Source organism: Triturus cristatus, chromosome 6 (assembly GCF_964204655.1).
Source record: "Triturus cristatus chromosome 6, aTriCri1.1, whole genome shotgun sequence".
Taxonomy (NCBI): domain Eukaryota; kingdom Metazoa; phylum Chordata; class Amphibia; order Caudata; family Salamandridae; genus Triturus; species Triturus cristatus.
The window spans coordinates 510,752,296-510,772,139 of record NC_140589.1 but is presented as its reverse complement, the minus strand read 5'-3'; the positions used below and the strand labels follow the sequence as shown (position 1 = coordinate 510,772,139).

Sequence of the window (19,844 nt, the reverse complement as noted above, 5' to 3'; positions counted from 1 at the left end):
TTCCATGTGAAAGTTTCAGTGTGGCTCAAGCAAAATAAATTCATGTAATAACATGCACATGCTAACATAGGGAAGACGACAATGCCCATATGGGCCACGTGACAACAGGAGCTAAACTTAACGTGACTCGGAGAGTTTTGTTTGCACAGATGGTGTAGGTGTCAGAGATCAGCGGGATCTGGAATAGCTCTAGGAAGGAGGGGGAGCACAGGGAGGACCTTATCAAGCAGCTGGTCAAAGACAGATCTAGATAGCTCATTGGGTTTGACATACTGTGGGGGAGAACTGGAATCGATTGCCATATCTGTGTGATACATACACATGGGTATATATTTTTTCTCCCACAATGATGGCCACAACAACAGGGTTGCTGAGGGTTAAAGTTGCCGTATATGGAGGTGAGTTTGTTACAGAAGAATTCCGAGAGCTTGTTGTGAAGGTCTTGCAAGGGGGTGATGTTGCAAAATCTTTGATGATGAAATTTTCCTTGCTGTTATTTATGCTGGTTACCATGCTGCCTGCAAGAGCTTTGTGCTTGGTGTTCCGTGTTTGCTGGTGGTTGCGTCTTAGGGCAAATTTGATGTCTTTATCCATAATGTCTTGACTTGTACTCAGTTTGTTCTCCAGAGTTGAATATGCTATCCAAAATGAAAATAAATGAGCCGTTGAAACTACGGAGTAGCTGGCCCCTGTTGTGGTGGCAAAAAGCAGAGTGGAGAAAGCAGACTAGGTATTGATTTGAAGGAAATGAATAAGAGACTCATAGAGGATAGGTTTCTATTGCCTACTATTAACAAGATGGTGGCCATGTTAGTTGGCTCCTGATATTCCACCAACCTAAATCTGATGTTAGCATAGCTCCCGAGTTAGGCTGATTAAGAGTAAAAAAATACAATTTCATTTATTGGTCATTTTGGTACATACTGGGTCAACAGTATGCCATTTTGGCTTTGTTTAGTGGTATCCATGTTCCAAAGACTGATGGCAACCCTGTTAGGCAAGTAACCTTGGGTGAAAGCGGTTTAGTGCTGGCTTTTTTAAACCTATCCACCCAAGATGCAGATCCTTCTCCCATACAAACCAGGATCAATCATAGGCACAGCACATGCCCAATTAGCTCTCATTCTACTGTCCATGCATAAGCGCAGCTGGATTATTACAGTGACAAGATAAGAGCAAGCCTCTCCTCATTTGTTTGACACCAGAGCACTCCCCCATAGGCCACACATGCAACACCCCCATGTTTCCTTTTTCCAGCTAGACACAATGAAGCTGCATAAGCTTAAGTAGTCTATTTCTTTGGGGGCCACCAGCTGCAGTACAGTGAAAAAGAATGGTTTCCCAGAGATGTTACTGCAGACTCATCCTATTCCTCACTGAGCCTTTCATGCTTTTTGCTGACAGCGCCCCCTCCCCATGTGTGCGTGCTGACTCCCTACCCTCATGCCTCCTTGTGTCTTCCGCTCCCTCTCGCCTCTGCATGCCTCTTACTTGCCTGATCCTTCACAGTCTTTGTCTCCCCTAATTCCTTCTGTGTGCTTATGCTTCTCAGTCTGCATATTCTTTCCTGGCCATACTCTTTCATGTGTTGCTTTCTTCCCTTCGTTCTTTCACCTATTTCAGTCTTATGCTGTTCCTGTTTCTTCAGTTTTTCTCGCTTTGCCATTGTTTGCTCTGCATCCCTAATATCTTTCTTCTTCATCCCCCTCGTTGTTTTCTTGTCTGATTGAACACCATCTGTCTCTTCTTTTTCTTCCCCTCCTGCCTGCCTTTTACTGTGCGTGGTCGTTAAAGTTGGTTACATTGGGGAAGTTGTCTTTACCATGTGGGTCCATTAATGTTCCTTACTATATGAGGCAACTGATGCTCCTTACTTTGTGGGGCCACGAATGCTACTTACTATGCAGGGCTCTTAAATGGTCCTTACCTTGGGGTTTCAGTTTTCTGCCTGGGACATCTGCGATATTCAGGTCCTGCGGCTGCATATACTTCCTAGGTTCACTGAAGCGTATATAGTTTAGGAGCAATGATGCATGTTTCAATTAAGGAGCCAATAACTTATATAGTTTAGGAGCAATGATGCATGTTTCAATTAAGGAGCCAATGACTCATTAGTGTTTGGGGACATTGATGCCCATTTCTATCGTGGGTTATGGACACGTGCAGCATATTCCTATTCCCCTTTCTCCTGCAAGAGAAGAGAGAGATGGATGCAGGTGAACACATAACATGTGCATGCAAGTGTGCATCCTTAGCCTAATGCGTCTTTTCCAAAGCCCTGTTTTTGGAAGAAGTGTGCAAGATCACACCTACTGCATCTACGGTCGTTTGTTTTCTTAAGATGCTAACATACCTGTTCTCGTCCACCCATCTTCAGAAGCTCCCTGGAAGGGGTACGTTTAGTTAGCTCTTGGTTACTCGTACCACAGTTGGGGACAGTTCTCGAGTGCAAATGCAAAACTCCCACTTTGCTGGTGGTAATAGTTCATGAGAAATGTCCCCCAAGAGCAGATGCCTCAAGGCTTTGGGTAATGATATTCAGCGTATTTGTCATAATTAACCATGCCTGAGATGGGATGCTGTTTTGCTTTATGCCAATATTCATTGTTGTTCTTCATTAACATATTTATATTTTCTATCCAGTAGATGCTCACAAAGGCATAAACATGAAGCCTGTTATTGTGATACATGGTGGTGCAGGTAACATTTCCACCGAAAGAGAGGCGGGATGCAGAGCAGGTGTCAAACGAGCTGCTCTGAAAGGTTACAGTATTCTGAAGGAAGGAGGCCGTGCGATGGATGCAGTAGAAGCAGCTGTTGTTGTCATGGAAGATGATCCACATTTTAATGCAGGTACTTATCCTACCAATTTCGATGCAGATAAACTTGAATCAGTTTATATTTAGAATAAATATTTTGAAGTCTGTGCTCATTGTAAGAAAGTCATAGAACATTGAAGTGTTGTGCTGGTGGGGCATAGGAAAATGTTGGGTGGTGTATTGGTTGGTTGAAACACATGATACAGTTTAGACGCCCATTACAGGCCCTGTGAATTAAATTTAAATGGGGAATCCAGTGCAATTTTTTAATTGAGAGGGTGGTATGTTTTACATGCAAAATAAGAGAACGGAGACCGTGGCTTTGAAATTAGTGGATTTATATAAAGGGAAAAAAAATGCTTTTAAAAATAGAGGAACTAAATGCCATTAAAAAGTAAAAATACCGAATCAGCGAGTCTCCATTCCTGTCAATTCCCACTTACTTCAACCTGCGTTCAATGTAAAGTATAAAATTGAGACGAAATCATAGGATCATTTCTTTTTTTCCCTGCTGTTTATTCCCGGTACTTGCTCCCTAGGTTTATACTAGGTACTACCGCTACAGGTCATAACTTGGCACGAAAGAAAAAATGAATGATTTGCAGATCTTGTTCCTCTTTGATGGCTGTGAGAGATTATTAGTGTGCTCAGCAATTGATACAAAATTTGAATTGTCCAGACAGGAAACGTACTGTTTGTTTTATTGCCCTCTCTCTGCAGACCCCCTTAACATTAAAATAAATGGTTGGTGGTGTCCCTGCCTTTTCTAAGTTGTACCATCAGGATCCAAAAACAGATGAGTAAAAAGCCCTCTCATGGCACTGGAGGCGCTCCTTATCTAGTGCAGTGAATAATAAATGAGTGGCTCCTGGCACTCATTTAATATTCACCTTATTCGTTTTCTATATATTTTTGGGTGTCCACCTGTGGTACCCCCAAACCTATTTTATTGTAGTTGGTGGCCACAGGAGGAGTCCCAAGGCCCCTGCCGGAACCCATCGTGAGTGTCAACAGGATCCTGCATAATAGTTTCTTAGCAGAGGGTTCCCCGGTGCCCACTTAGTGCACCACAATATGATAATCTTTGGGGGTGGAGGGGCAGCAGCCCTGCCGGCACCCCTAGTGGAAGCCAGACACTTGATTTATTGGTGGATGTCCAGGGCCCACCCGGGGCACTTATAATGTCTCCTTTGTTTGGGAGCACGGCGAGGAGCCCTCAAGAGGATGGGGTTGCTTGCTCCCTACCCTTTATTTTTAAATACGGTGCAGGGGATAGAGACCCAGGGGCCTCTATGTTGCGCAGGAGGGGCCACACGCCCTGTTCCGAAACAATATTAGTGGCCTGGGCAATGGCCCAGCCTGGGGGAGGAGGGGCTAATAAAAGGCAGGAGAATGGCTTTTTAAAAAAAAAAAAAAAACAGCCGTATAAAAAGAAAATGCTATTTGTGGCCCCAGAGGTGAGTCTCTCTAGGACTCCACCCCTCCCCCCAAGGTCTAGGAGGGCAGGGAAGCTCTACCTGCCCTCCCCCGTGCTTTTTAAATTTGACTTTTATCTAGGACAGGGGACTGAGGACTGAGTCCCTGAGTCCTAAGGTGGCTGCCACATCTTTCATGATGTGGTGGCAGCCAGTCAGATTTAATTTTGAGATCTGTTGGCTTCGTGGTGTGAAATATGGAATATTTAGATTTTTTGCCCTTAATTTTTCAAAACTACTGAACGGATTGCACCAAATCAAAAGTTATGGACCAAGATCCAGTTTTCTGCCAACTTTTGTGTAATTCCGTTCAGCAGTTTTGGCAATAGCTGTGTCTAATTTCCCTATGGAAAAATGAATGTGGAAAAGGCTTTTTTGGGACCTCACCCCCCCCCCCCCCCCCCCCCTCTCCTCCTTTTCACCATTTTCCTGACTGCCGCTTGATGGATCACTCCAAATCGTTAATGGAAGGAGCTGAGGTGGATGAGACTATGTTTTGAAAAGTCCCCTGAAGATTTGTTAAACGAGAGAGAGACAGACAGACACACACACACACACACCAAGGTTATAAGCAAACCAAAAAAAGAATGCTTTTCCTATGGAAACTTGATCCAAACTCGAATTACCTAGTGTCGACTGCCACTAGGTTTTATTTATATGTGTGTGTATGTATAGTTAGACAAAGTTTAAACTACACAAAATTCTAAAGTTATGTTGGGTTTGTATAGAAAGAATGCATAAGGTATTTCTAACTATAAACTGCCCTTCACCTTTGGTTTTTTCATTCTATGTTAATGGTTTTTATTTTATGAAAATGTGTGTCAAATCACAGTGTTGCATGCCATTGATTGGAATGTCGTTAAGTGGAATATAGTGCAGTACAGTGAAGGAGAGTGTTGTAGAGTGGAGTAAAGTGTTATGCAGTGGAGTGGTGTGTCGTAGAATATCGTAGAGTGCAGCAGTGTGTTGTACTTTGTAGTAGTGTGTCAAACAGTAGGGCTGAGTGTTGTACAGTGGAGTGGTGTTGACTGAAGTGTCATGAAATTGGGCGGGATGGAGTAGACTATCTGTAATCGAGTAGAGTGGCATAGAGTGTAGCAGAGTGTTGTAGAGCGCAGTGGCATAGAGTGGAGTTCAAGTGGAGTAGACTGTTGTATAGTTCAGTGTTGAGTGTATTGTCGTGCAGTAGAGCAGCGGCATCTCCCTTGGTATGGCGGATGAGTGTCACCCTTGCCTCAAAACGACAGGAAAGGAAAAATAAAACGGCAATAAACACGTTTTATTTCCTGCCGATCCTTGGGGGTGGGGCCTGGCAGGTGACATGCACAGGGGGAGTGGTAGTGCACTGTAATCAGTGCACATGATAGTTTGGCTGGCCTTCTCAGGCTGGCCAAACCGCCATGCGCACTAAAGCTCTCTCCAACCCCAGATGCAGTGCCGGGTTGGAGAGAGCAGGCACAGGATCCCAGTCTCCCCGGGGAGCATGAGAGCATTGTCCTTATTGACTGCATGGGAGGCTGGGAGCCTGTGCCCTACAAGGAGAGGAGCAGAAGAGCGCGAAGCGGCCGGCTGCATGTAAGTTTAAAAAAAATGTACTATTTTGTCCTGTGACCCTGTTGCCCGCAAAGCCACTGTTATACAACACCGGCTGCTACTGCAGTAGAGTTGCAGAGAGTCTCGCAAAGTGTAGTGGTGTGCAATGAAGAATCATTATTTGAAAGAACACAGTGCATGGTAGAGTGGCAAGTTCTAATTAGTGTTGTCTGTTTAGTGAGCTGAAAAGAGTGTGTAAGAGGTCTGCTACTTATAATAGGTTGAAGGTGGTGGATAAATTGTATACATTTAGAATTTTTAAAGTTTGTGTAGTCTAAACGTTGCAGGAAAAATGAGTTTTCCGAACCATAACTAAGTTTTAACTTTTGTTTTTTTAATTGAATTTCAATGTTTTTTAAATTTTTTTATTGAAAATGTTTAAAATCGTAGAGTACAGTGTCGTAATTGGAGAGTAATGTGGAGTGCCGTACAGTGCAATGGAGGAGAATTTCATCAAGTCTGTTGTCCTAAAGGGGAGGAGAGTGATGTAAAGTCTATTGTCATAAAGTGGAGTATTGTATATTGGAAAACAGTGGACTAGCGTATCGTGCATTGTAGTAAAGTGTTATTTTGTGTAGTGACATGGAGTATCAAAAAGTAAAGTCCAGTATCATAGACTAGAGCAGCGAGTTGTCCAGTGGAATGTTTTTTTTCGAACAGTAGAGTAGGTTGTTGTAGACTCTCATAGAGTGGGGTAGAGTGAATTAGAGTGTCAATGAGTGGAGCATCGTCAAGTGGAGTGTCCTAGAGTACAGTGGAGTGTTGTCATATAGTGGAGTGGAATGTCATCGAGTGTCATAAAGTGTAGTATGGTGGCGTAGAGTGGCATAGAGTGTAGTACAGCGTTGTAGAGTGGAGTTGCATAAAGAGGAGTAGAGTGTCACAGTGGAGCGGCGTAGAGTGTACTATAATACAGTGGCATAAAGTGGGATAAAGTGTAGTAGAGTGAAGAAAACAGGAGTGGGATAGTTTAGGGTGCAGTAAAGTGTCATAGATTGGAGTGGCGTGTCGTAGACTATAGTGGAGTGGCATAGCATATAGGAGAGTAAAGTGTCATAAATTGGAGTACTGTCTTGTAGAGTGTAGTGGGGTGTCGTACAGTATTGGAAAGTGATGTAGAGTAGAGTGGCATGCAGCCTTATTGATTTTTGTGGAGTGGTGTACAGTGCAGTACAGTGTTGTAGAGTGTGGGAGAGTGGATTGGTATACCGTGTTATAGAGTACTGTGGCAAAGAGTGCAGTAGTGTGGGGTACAGGTGAGGAGAGTGGAGTACTGTGTCAGAGTAGAGTGGATTAAAGTGGGATGCAGTGGCATAGAAAGAGTTGCATACATTGTCTTACAGTGGGTTAGCGTGGAGTAGAGTGTTGTACTGTGGTGTATAGTATAGTTTTGTGTAGTGGAGTGAAGGGGTATAGACGAGTAAACTGTCTGATAGTGGCATACAGTATAGTAGAGTGTTTTAGAGTGGAGTTGCATAGAGTACAGTAGTGTGTGAAACATTGGAGCTGCGTAAAGTGGATTGTTGTATAGTAGTGTAGAGTGAGCCTACGTCTCCTACAGTGGAGTACAGTTGTCGAATGGTGAAACATAGTGTGGAGTACAATAGAGTGTATTGATGTTTCATAGAGCAGAGTGGCATGGAGTGGAGTGTACTGATGTAGCACAGGTAGTAAACTGTTATAAATTGGAGTGGGATCCTCATACAGTAGAGTGGAGTTCTGTGTTGTATAGAAAAGTGCTGTATAGTGGAATAGAGTGTTGTACATTGGAGTGTACGAATATAGAGTGGAGTAGAATGTCGTAGAATGCCATGAAGTGTGGTAGAATTTTATAGAGTGAAGTTATATAGAGTGCAGGACAGTGTCCTACAACGGAGCGACATAGAGTAGAGGGGCATAGAGTGGATTACTGTAAAGTGGAGTAGCATACAGTAGATTAGCCTACAGTGGAATACTGTACAGTAGAGTGTCGAAGAGTGGAGTGCCATAGCTTGGAGAAGTGTTGAGTGGAGTGGTGTACAGTGGGGTGGCGTGTAGTGCAGGAGGGTATATTAGATTAATGTAGAGTGGGTTGGCATTCATTGAAGTGGCGTAGCGTATAATCGAGGAAACAATTATAAATTTGAGTGGCGTCTAATATAGTACAGTGGAGTGCTGTGTCATACAGTGTTGGAAACTGTTGTAGAGTGGAGTAAAGTATATAGGCATAAAGTTTAGTTCATATTTGGACAGTGAAGTTTACAGGTAGAGTGAAGTAGGATTTGAGTTTTGTAGAAAGGAGATATATAAAGTGCAGGAGAGTACACTGGAGTGACGTAGAGTGGAGTGGCATAAAGTAGAGTAGTCTGGAGTGGCGTACAGTCGAGTGGCATGGAGTGTAATAGCGTATAGTGGCGTATAGTTTAATATCATATAGTGTAGTAGTGTACAGTGGACTGGCGTAAACTGAAGTGGTGCAGACTGGCGTGGTGTACCAGGGGGTCAGGTAGAGTGTAATAGCATACAGTGGAGTAGGGTATAGCAATATACCATACAGTAAAGGGGAACATTTTGAAGTTGTGTTCAGTGTAATAGCCTAGAGTGGAGTGACGTTCAGTGGAATACAGTAGAGTGGAATACAGAGGAGTGGTGTATACTGGAGTGATGTACTGTGGAGTAAAGCAGAGTGAAATAGCATAAAATGGAGTGGCATAGAGTGGACTGGCATCCAGTGGACTAGCATAGAATGGAGTGGTGTAAAGTGGAGCTGCGTATAGCAGAGTGGCACACAGTGGAATAGCGTTGAGTGGAGTGGTGTACAGTAGAGTGGCATCGACTGGAATAGCGTATAGTGGAGGAGTGTGCAGTGAAGTGGTGTAGACTGGAGTGGCATACATTGGAATGGGTTAGAGTGTAATAGTATACAGGGAAGTGGCATGCAGTGGAATAGCATAGAGTGTAGTGGCATACATTGTAATTTCGTAGAGTAGAATAACATATACTGGAGTGGGGACAATGGAGTGGTGTACACTGAAGAGGCGTAGAAAGGATTTGCATACAGTGAAATTGCGTAGAGAGTGGACTGGCGTAGAGTGGAGTTGTGTACAGTGTAATAACGTGGAGTGGCATAGAGTGGTGTGTTGTACAGTGGAGGTGCGTACAGTGAAGTGACGTATAATGGAGTGGTGTAGACTGGAGTGGCGTACAGTTTAGGCATGGGGTTCAGTGTAAAAGCATTCAGTGGAGTAGTGTAGATTGGAGTGGTGTCTAATCAAATAGCGTAGAATGAAGTGCATAGACTGGAGGGCCATAAACTGGAGTCGTGTAGAGTGGATTAGCGTACAGTGGAGTGGTGTACAGTGGAATAGCGTACAGTGGAGCGTTGTTGAGTGGAATGGCATTCAGTGGGATAGAGTGGAGTGGCAGTGTACAGTAGAAAGGTGTAAGGTAAAATAGCATATAGTGGAGTGGCGTACAGTGGATTGACATAGACTGGAGTAGAGGGGAGTACAGTGTAAGAGCGTGGAGTGGCGTACAGTGTAATAGCATAGATTGGAGTGGCGTAGAGTGTAGTTTTGTGTAGTCGAGAGGCGTGAAGTGGCGTAGAGTGGAATAGTGTCTAGTGGAGTGGCTGCAGCGGTGTGGCATAGAGATGTATGTGAAATTTAGCAGCACTGTAGATTATGATGTGCAGAGTAACGCAAACGGCAAATTGTGCTGCTTTCCAATTCTCCAGATTTAACAATCACAGGGCCACACATGGAGGCCTTGAATTCCTTTGTAAATCAGACTTGCGTATTGCGTTGCCCATGTGACACCATGAGTGATGCAAGGGTATTCAGTAATAGAGTGCCTTAGTTATATTTTGGCCAAAGTATACCGTGATATCTTTGGAGTGGTACATGGCGATGACAAGCCAGAATATAATTTGGCAATGGCTGTTTTTAGAGAATGAAAAGACATCCATATTGTTTTTACTACACTTTGGCTGTGTTCACTGCTAGGGATATATAAAAAAATCTGTAGTATTTATTGTTTTAATCTTATTTATTATGATGAGATTTTTAAACAAAACTGTTTTTTAAGAAAATGGATTTTTATAACTTGTTTGCTTCCAGTATTATGTTGTCTGGTATTTGTAATTGCCTAATTTCTAATAATACCAAAATGGATGTACAAAATGTAATTTGATCTTTACCCTACTATAGGTAGCAGACATTCATTAAGCAATATGGCATAAAAGTTGCAAGTATTTTGTCTATGTTCAATAATACTGGTTGCATGTCACTTTAAGAAAATTTAAAAACATGACATTTAAAGGTACCTCCTTCCGTGCAAGCGCGTCATGTGATCAAGATCCCTTGAGGATCGAAACGCGTCATGCTGTTGGAGTTATGTGCGGAGCTGAATAAAATCTAAAGCTGCACCAACTTCGTGGTCCGCGTTTCTTTTTCTGGGCAGAAGCGAAAGAGGCTGCATGAGGAGAAAAGCGTCATAAAATTAACCGGTTTGGAATCCTCCGGTTAAACGTGGAACCCCTCCGATATTGGGCAGAGGCCGCCATCAAAAGTTCCAGGACTTGGGCTCAAGTCACAACGATAATTAATCCAGGAGGATTCTCGGCGGCAGGCCCCCCAGCAAACAAGCAACGAACAACCTGCAACCACCGGAAAGGTAAGCGAACGCGAGTCGGAGGACCCGCGGGGCGCAATTACCGGGTGGGAGTGTGGGATTAATTGCCAAAGAGCTGGGTACGGAGGTGTGCACAGAGCACGAAGGAAGCGGGGAAACTTTTCACACCGGTTGCCCGACATTGCTCCCCATACTAAACAGATTCACAACTAAGCCCGCTAATAACGCAATGTCAGCGGACGCGCTAAGAGAAAGAGAGGAAGCGGCGGCAGACATGTTTAATGATAGTAAAACTCCGATACAGGACTTCAATACCCACAATGCACCACCAAGTATGCGAAACATCAGCCTCCGAGACAAAATAAGACCGTTAGAGAGACTGATGAGAAGCGAACAAAGCAAATGGTGGGAGGGAAAATCCCTTCAACGGTATTTTGATATGAAGAGAGTCCCAGATATGACTCCGTTTCAATGCCTTATGACTAAAAAAAAAAAAAAACCTCTACTTAACTGCAGTACACAAAATGCATTGTAATCTATAATCCTGCCAAATGTTATGGGAATCCATTCAGCCCTTTTTGGCGCTACGTCAAGTATAATAGTCCTATGAAAAATGCATTGATGAAATAACACATTTTGGGACTCCTTTTATCTTTTCACCCCCTTAATGATTCACCAGAAAATGCTATAGGTCTGGAACGTTTTGTTGTGATTTGTCAAACAGTTGGAAAATTATTAGGGAGATAATATTGAAGGAATTCCTGTCTTTGGGAATACTAACTATAAGTACAGAGTGGCAGTCAGATTTAATGTTTCTTTTTATCTTTTATATTACATAATCATGTGACCATAAATATGTCTTTTAGTTGTTCATGTACTAATTCTGAAACTTTACATATGCAGTTTAGTTTTTTTGTGTGCTTCCTTGCTATTTTTAGTTGGATTGTACTACATATGAAGCCCAAAGTGAATGAAAGGGAATCATTGTTTTTATAAACATTAGGATTATTATTTTGTTTCCTAAAGGCCAATTATCAGGTCCTCCATATATTAGCTTGTGTAGCTCGCTACTAGGTCACTTTTCCATTTTGTTGCACAGAAATACATACGGAAAATGGTTTTACTTTGACTTGTTGGGCACAGTTTTATTTTGTGAGCCAGAGCGCATGCAAAGACAATTTATGTAGATTAAGATGAATTGTATTCATTATGCATTTGTTGATAGATTTCCATTAGCATGTGAACATAAATGGGTCTTTCAGTTTTTATATGTGGTAAATATGAAACTTAACATATGCAGTCTAGTTTATTATTTGAAGGCCAGGACAAATCTGCTCGGCCACTCGCTATGGCGAGTCAGATTTTATCAGGCCAAGCTATATTTAAGGCCTGTTCACTCACAAAGTGTAGGAGCATTAAACATGCCTTTAAATCTTGTTTTTATCATGGCACATTTATTCTTTGTTCAAAGAAAGGTCAAGTCAGTTTAAATGTACAATTAAGTTTCTTTCTCTGACTGCAAAGTTGGAGGATTTAGTAAAGTGAACTCTGGAAAATGTACTGTACAAAAAGCGTGAAATGAAAGGCTGTGGGATGTCATGTTTTTTTCTAACACACATTTTAAATAGCTATAAAGTGAACTGTACAAACATTTCAAAATGCATTTCAGAAGTTAGAACAGCCCTTTATTTGTAATTCCCTGTGATGGAAAAAATATTTGACCATCTAGAGCACAGAGTCCACGTCTGGACATACCTGGCGCACTTAGGGCGAGAAAGCAAAAGACACACAATTGATGGTCGGAATGCAGAACAAATCAAAACATTCACCCCCAGTCAAGAGATCTGGGTTAAATCTATCATTCCTTTGCTCACCATGCCACCCCAGTTTAGACCCGGCCATATGCAAATCAGTCTTGACCCTGTGCCTCATGGGAACAGTCCAGCCCATGCCACTGGAATCAAGCTATCCTGGCTGAAGAGGGGTGAAACCCCGAAACCGGTCATAGGATGCTTGTTTCCAGTCCAGGGAGGACCTGGCTTGGCAGTTCGGGCTGGACTGTTCCCATGAGGCACAGGGTCAAGACTGATTTGCATATGGCTGGGTCCAAACTGGGATGGCATGATGAGCCAAAAACGATGGCTTTAGGCCCAGATCTCTGTACTGGGGTGAATGTATGACATTGTTCTGCATTCTGTCCGACAATTTGAATATATTACATGCAGTAACTTTGGCAGTGAGAGTGCCATGTTATGTTTTCACTCATGGTTTGCACAATGACACGCAGGCTGCAAGCTGTCTGTATGGGGATCCCTTAGCGGTGCATAATACATGCTGTAGCCCTTAGGGGACCCTCTTTAGTACCCATGCCCTAGGTACCAGGGGTAGCATTTACTAGGGACTTACAGGGGTAACAACGTGTGTGCCAGTTGTGTTAAAATTAGACCAATTTACCTTGTTTTTAGGGAAAGATCACTGTCACTTGGGCCTGGTTAGCAGGGACCCAGTACACATCAGTTGAAAAACATCAGTTCCAGTGGCAAAAAGAGGGGTGACCGTGACAAAAAGGGGCATTTTCCTACACCTTTTGTGAACGTAAACAAAGGAATAGTGGTGTGCTGCCCCTTGCAGGCCACCACCCGTGTTTGTTGGCAATCACAGTGGGTCTCCAATAAAAAGTTTTATTGGTATAAATGTATAAAATACAGTTTAATAAATAACTCGGCGTAGTCCACACACTATTGCATGTAAGTACACCATAGCAAACAATACTAATGGCCATTTCATATTGTCCTAAATCAATCAGGATTTATAAAGCGCAACAAATCACCCATGAGGGTCTCAAGGCACTGAAGTTGCTAGCATGCGGTGCTTTGCTCAGTCGAACAGCTAGGTCTTGAGTCCTTTCTTGAAATCCCGCAGCGATCAGGCATTCAGTAGGTGCAAGGGGAGGTCATTACAGGCTTTGGCCGCCAGGTGAGAGGAGGAGTGACCTCTGCTTTCGGCTCTGAGGATCCAGGGGTGTCTGCAACAAAGAGGGAGGCGGATCGCAGGTTTCAGGTTGGTTGGTGGAAGGTCATTTGCTTGTTGATGTATGCAGGACCTTTCTGCAGTGCTTTGTATGCGTGGGTCAAATCTTGAACTGACATGTATTCTGGATTGTTAGCCAGTGTAGCATCTTGAGGTGCTGAGTGATGTGGGGCCGCCTGGTGAGGTTGAGAATGAGTCTTGCCGCTGAGTTTTATATTGTTAGTAGTCTCTTCAGGAGGCGTGCGGTAATTCCTACATTGCGAGTGTTCCTATAGTCCAGCCTGCTGGTGATGAGAGACTAAGTAACGGTTCTTCTTGTGTTGATTGGGAGCCACATGAAAATCTTTCGGAGCATGCATAGGGTGTGGAAGCAGGCGGATGAGACTGTATTTTCCGGTTTCTGTATCAATGGCTTGCTGTCCAAGATGATGCCGATGTTGCGGGCGTAGTCTGTCGGGGAGGAGGAAGGGGCGAGTTCAGCAGGCCACCAAGCATCTTTTCATGGTGAGTTGCTGTTCCCAAAGATGAGGGCTCCTGTCTTGTCCATGTTGAGCTTGAGACAGTTGTCCTTCATCCAGTCTGTGATGTTCATTATGCATCTTTGGAAATTGGCTCTGGTGCTGGAGGGGTCTTCGGACAGCAAGAGGATTATGAAGATGAAGTTGGTGATCTTCGAGCCAGGGGGATAATGATTGTGTTGAGGGTGGGGCTGAGGGACAATCTTTGTGGGATGCCGCAGATGATCTTCTTGGTCTTCACTAGTCATGCTTTACCCTTCAGGGGATGTGTGCACAATGTCAAAGTCATCATTTTCAGTCTGCCTGCCACATTGACGATCCTGCTTGTGCAGGCATCCTTGTAGTTCATAAATCTGTTTTTCTAAAATTCTACAGCAGTCCAGTCCCACTTTCCATCTGTGCGATTGCAGCCATCCATATATGCACTATATCCGTTTTTCGAATCTGTAAACCCAATTCCTCAAAAATATCAATGTATCTAGTTCCATTTTAAATTGTTTATAATATTTAACGAGGGTAGGTATAGCTATGAAGCAATATTGAGTGGGGTTATTGCAGATGGAGATCCCGCCACTCCCTCCTCACAATATCCTATTAATTCATGACATGCCCACACAGAATGTAAGAAATCCTCTACAGAGTCCCTGTCCTTCCACCTACTGAGGTAAATAAAGTACACATAATTAAACTGGATAAACCTGTAGCATGCCGAAACCTCAATTTTCCTTGTAGACATTCAGGCTAAACTGCGCAATGTGGCATATTGAGCTTGCTTTGGTCTTCTCTTGTACCGGAATGTCAAAACTTACTGGACTGGCTTTGTAAACCGGGCGCTGAGGCCCTTCATCAAACTTGCCTGCTCCTGTGGTGGCTCGCTGGGGTGGGACTTTGTCCCGCAGCATTCTGTGTGGGGCGGGAGGTTTGGACAGCCCTCCCCCTGCCGTAAAGGCGCATCTCCTATCCCGCAGCGGAGGCTCTACAAACCAGGCTGTTCGAGGCCCTTCAACAAACATACCTGCTGCTGTGGTGGCTGGCTGGGGTGGGACTCCCAGCATTTTTGTGCGGCGGATGAAGGTGGCTGGCTAGGAAGGAGGCTCACCAACTCTACAACTTAAGAAGCGCCAAGATGGTTCAGAGGAAATTAGGCTGGGGCTGAACACTGTTCAAACACCATTCACACCCACCTCATTGGGTAGAAGGCTACAGCGTACCATGATGGTAATTAACAATGAGATTAATCCTACGGAGAGAAGGATGTCACTTACTGCTGCTGTGGTTTGTGCTCCAAATAGTTCTACAGTTCCATCTGGCTCTATAGTTTTCGTACCAAATACTCAAGAGCAATTATCTTTGGACACAGTGGCACAAAACCAAGTGCTAGATCATTGCCACTGAGAGAAAGTTCTCCTAATAGTCCACCCCGTTGCAAGCAGGCTAAGCGACCAAAGTGAATACCTAAATCTAAGGCCAATAAAAAAGTTACTCGAAGTTCCTCATCTTTAAAGTCCCCAGATATTGCCTCAGTTTCAATAGAAGACGATTCTCCCCTGCTACTCCTGGAACAAGCCGGGGAATAAGGAAGGACCAAACTTGAAGGGTGACTGGTCGTTGGAGGGGTAGGCCTTGGCTAAAAATACATTGCTTCTACCGGCTGAACTACTACCAATATTTACCAAACTGGATGTTTTAAATAATGCTATATTTGATATTAAGAAGTTGGTGGACAACCAGGAGCAAGCATTTTATCTTTGTGAGAAGACGGATAACAGAAGGGCAGGCACCTAAGCTCCGTTAGGTAGGCCTGAGAATTATTCTCAGGAGATCCAGTCACCTCTTTCCCCAGCCGATATCACGCATTTCTTCCCTGGAGCCTCTAAAATAGGCTGGAATCACCCTAACACTCTTCCAAATCCATATACCCAGCGGGTATAAGAACAAAACCCGATCTGAAGAATCACCCCCCATGGTAATAAAGGCTCAAGGAAGCATAGAAAATGGAGATGGGGAAGAAGTCCAAGTAGAAGTACAACCAGTTATAGTATTGCCCAACCTCTTGCCCACATGTGATCATCCTTGCTGGTGGTCGTGGCCTAAGGAGGGGTCAAAAGGAGTCATATGAGCAGTTATTCAGCAAGACTGCGAATAGGTTGGGTGCTACAAATGTTTTTCGCCTAGATTGACACAATAATATCTTGATGATAAGGCGGATGGGGTGGAGTGGTATCGGGGTGGGGGGAGGATATACATGGAGATTGCATATTGTTAATTTTAATACTCAACATTTGGCTGAAAGCTTATTATTTGGGAATTTTGAGTACCCAGATGGAATCCAGTACCATTGTTCTATTGCCTTTAGAATATTTTTATAAACCAAATCATCAAGCGATTTGTGCTCCTATTAGGGCACCTAATGTACTTAGGGGGAGTATCCATGCAGCCTCAACAGCAACAGCTGGGGCCCCGGTGAGCCTGTCCAGTTTTCCTGGTATACCTACATTCAACTGATTTGGTGCCCTTGCGGATGTAGATTGACTTCTCATAGAAGAGAATGGCCACCCTCAGTGTGATCCCAGAGAGGAGGTGAAGTGTGTTACTGATCGAACGGGAAGAACGACTGGGGAGGCGTGCTTTTGAACACTTCAAAAAGTAACTTGACCGTACTTAGTTGGAACATTGCAGGGTTAAGCTCACTAGTAGCGGATGATCGGGGGATTTCCTACGCAAAACATGTGGGACATTGTGTTGTCAAGAAACTTGGGATGTATAGGGGATTTTGTTTTTGGCTGGGTTTATTGCCTTCCATGCTAATGCTGAGACCACCCCGCATGGCAGAGCAAAGGGGGGCCTAGCAACGTTCATAAGTTTAAGATTAGATTGCACCACAGAACAAATAGTATTTGACTCCGAAATTATCTTGAGTGTGTTACTATCTTTTCCCCACAATATTAGGGTGCTGATAATCAATATCTGTTATTCACTGTCTACAGAGATAGCACTGGACGTAGAGCTAAGAAGATTCTGGGCAAAAACATTGCCAGAGCGCTGCTCCTCGCCAGTTATCCTGCTGTTTGGGGATTTTAACTTGCATCCGTGTGAAACGTGTTGAGAAAAGCAGGGATCAGGAACATAGTGAGGTATCAGAGCGGATTAAATTTAGGCACTCCCGTCAGGGAGATAATCTTAACTTTATGGTCTCAGAATTAAACCTTATTTATCTTTTATCTATAGAAAAGCAGGACTCCTCTACGGCAGTCCTGACTTTTAAGGGTAAAAGTAATAATACAACTATTGATTATATTTTCTCATCTGCACGCTTAATTCAGTTTCTGGTGGGATTTAGATTAGTATGGAGTATCTTCAGTGACCATAATCCAATAACAGCAGAATTTGGCTGGTGTGATCTTGCGGCCAAGATTTCTATCATCTACAAAAATTCGCTAACACTTAAAACACAAGGCAGGCGTTTTCGCTGGGGTAAGGTTATTCCGGAGGACTTTCTGAGGAATTTGCTCCAGAAGTGTAGCCGGAAATGTGAGGTGTCTTTGAATACGGACGCACATGATTGAGCCATTGTGAACTCATTCTCTACTATTTGTACTGCGGTCCAGCGAGCTCTGACTAGACTTAACACCAAGACAATTAGCTCAGGACCTAAATGGTTCGATAAGAACTGCACAAGGGCTTATAAAGACCTAAAGATAGCCCTAAAATCAAAACCAAGGTCGACATGTGCTGTAGAAATGGCTCGGAGGGCATATGCTTGTGATAAGCTTAAGGAGCCTTGTAGTACTAGAAACTGTGCTACCTTCTGGAAAGTCCATAACCAGCTGTTGTTTAATGAGCGAACAGTACCGTATCTGAGTGTAGCTATATCTGCGTAAAAGTGGGTTGATCACTTTGGTCATATAAATGCCGTTGACAGTGATTCTAATCTTTTTGGACCTCCGGCCAAAGAAACAAATGTCTATTTTGAGTACCTATTTTAAAAAAAGGGAACCTAGCCGATCCAGCATGCTACCATCCAATCTCTCTGATAAGCGTAGAAGTAAAGGTTTTGTGTAGGGTCTTTCTTAAGTGATTAACAGATTGGGCTTATAATAAGAATATATTGTCAGAAATTCACTCTTGGTTTAGGCCGGTTCGAGGCAATATAGAACAAAACTTGAATTTATATATTTTAGTTAATAAATACACAGTGGTCAAAAGGGAAAGTATACATCTAGCCTTCATGGACCTCAGCAGAGTTTTTCACACAGAGGTGAGATCTAAATTGTGGTCTGTTCTGAGAGACATGGGGGTGGATGAGGCCCTAGTGGCGTTTTTGCATGATTTGCACTCGGGGCTTGAAGCCTCAGTTAGATACGGCCCATTGGGGGAATGCATTGTGTACTTTCAGTTAGGGAAGGGGTTCCTGCAGGGCTGTCTTTTAGTGCCTATGCTTTTTATTTTATATATTAATCAATTAGATGAGTTTTTAAGGGAACATTGTAAGGATGCACCGAAGGTAGGACATAGAATTGCCCCTGCCTTGCTGTACTCGGTTTATTCTGTTCTTATCTCCCGCACAGCTATTGGCTTACATCTTTTAATCTGCTGATTTTATGGAAAATCTGGGCCTAAAAATCAATTACTTCAAATGATATACTATGATAATGGGACCCAAAAATATCGAAACTAAAACGTACGTAATAAAGGATCATGATATAGGTAAGCTGGACAGGTTCTGCTACTTAAGCATCTTGCTGGACGATAAATTGTCCTGGTAGCCCTTATTGAAATCACGCATTCAATCTTTTAATAGGGTTGCCTTCAGTATTGATGCCTTTTCCAGGCGACTAGGCTATAGCCACATAACGTCTGTATTACATCTCTACAATGCAAAGTGTGTTCCAACTGTATCCTTTGGAGCGGAGATCTGGGATTACAAGTCTTCCATTACTATATGAGTGGCAGAAAATAAATGTTTTAGATAATTGTTACGAATTCCGCAGAATGTACCTGCAGAAATAGTGCACAATAAGAAAGGTGCATTCTTTATTGCTGACTACATACATTTGCGCCCTATACTTTTATGGTTTTTGAACTGTCAAAAACGAGTTGGAATTCAACAAATTGATTTTGAAGATTTCCTGACTATGGATTACAGACTGTGCATAATTTGGTTAAGTTATATAAAAACGATACAGACACATTTGGGTAAACCACATCTTCATAATTCACCAGAGCTAATTTCTAAATCAGATATTCCATGGAGCAAGAGAGCATTTAAGGTATATACCCAAGAAGCTAGAATCTTAGACTCTAAGCACAATCATTGCTATACGCTTTGTTATAGTGAAGTCTATGGGAAAAAATCAAACTTTACCAAACATTGTACATACCGGTAATACCCAAAAGGTCTGTAACATACTTTCATCTGAATATGTTCCCTCAATTACTAGCAGAATAGCATAAGCTATCCCATTTGCACATGTGATGCGTCCCCTGCATTAGATGCTTTACACATGTTTTAATTTGCCCTAAATGGGCTGATTTGCGACCTAAATATATTCGACCATTTCCCAAGCCTTTGAATTTTCAGCAAGCAAGACCAGCTTTTTTTTATATTTGCAACTTTTAGACCATATTAATGTATGTTGCTATTTATCTAGATTTTTTGCAGGGGTGTATCTTGCTTATGTAGGACATTGTATATTTATTAAATTTTATGTTATGGTCATGAGTTTACTGATGTTTTTATTGCACTTTTAAGATTGCTGATGTTAATTGAAATAAAATAAACACTGACTGACACTGGA

General features: G+C 42.9%; 1 protein-coding gene across 7 annotated transcripts in view; it reads left to right on the top strand.

Annotated features, from left to right (window-relative positions):
- ASRGL1 (asparaginase and isoaspartyl peptidase 1) overlaps window positions 1-19,844 on the top strand; it is a 339,793-nt gene that overhangs the window by 100,624 nt on the left and 219,325 nt on the right. For 4 of the 7 annotated variants that reach the window (XM_085610928.1, XM_085610926.1, XM_085610931.1 and 1 more), the window contains exon 2: window positions 2,644-2,853. In XM_085610928.1, coding sequence (XP_085467054.1) covers window positions 2,667-2,853 — 187 coding nt within the window. In that variant the 5' untranslated portion in view covers window positions 2,644-2,666. The remainder of the gene's footprint in view (window positions 1-2,643; window positions 2,854-19,844) is intronic. The other 3 variants (XM_085610930.1, XM_085610927.1, XM_085610933.1) reach the window with 1 other exon arrangement.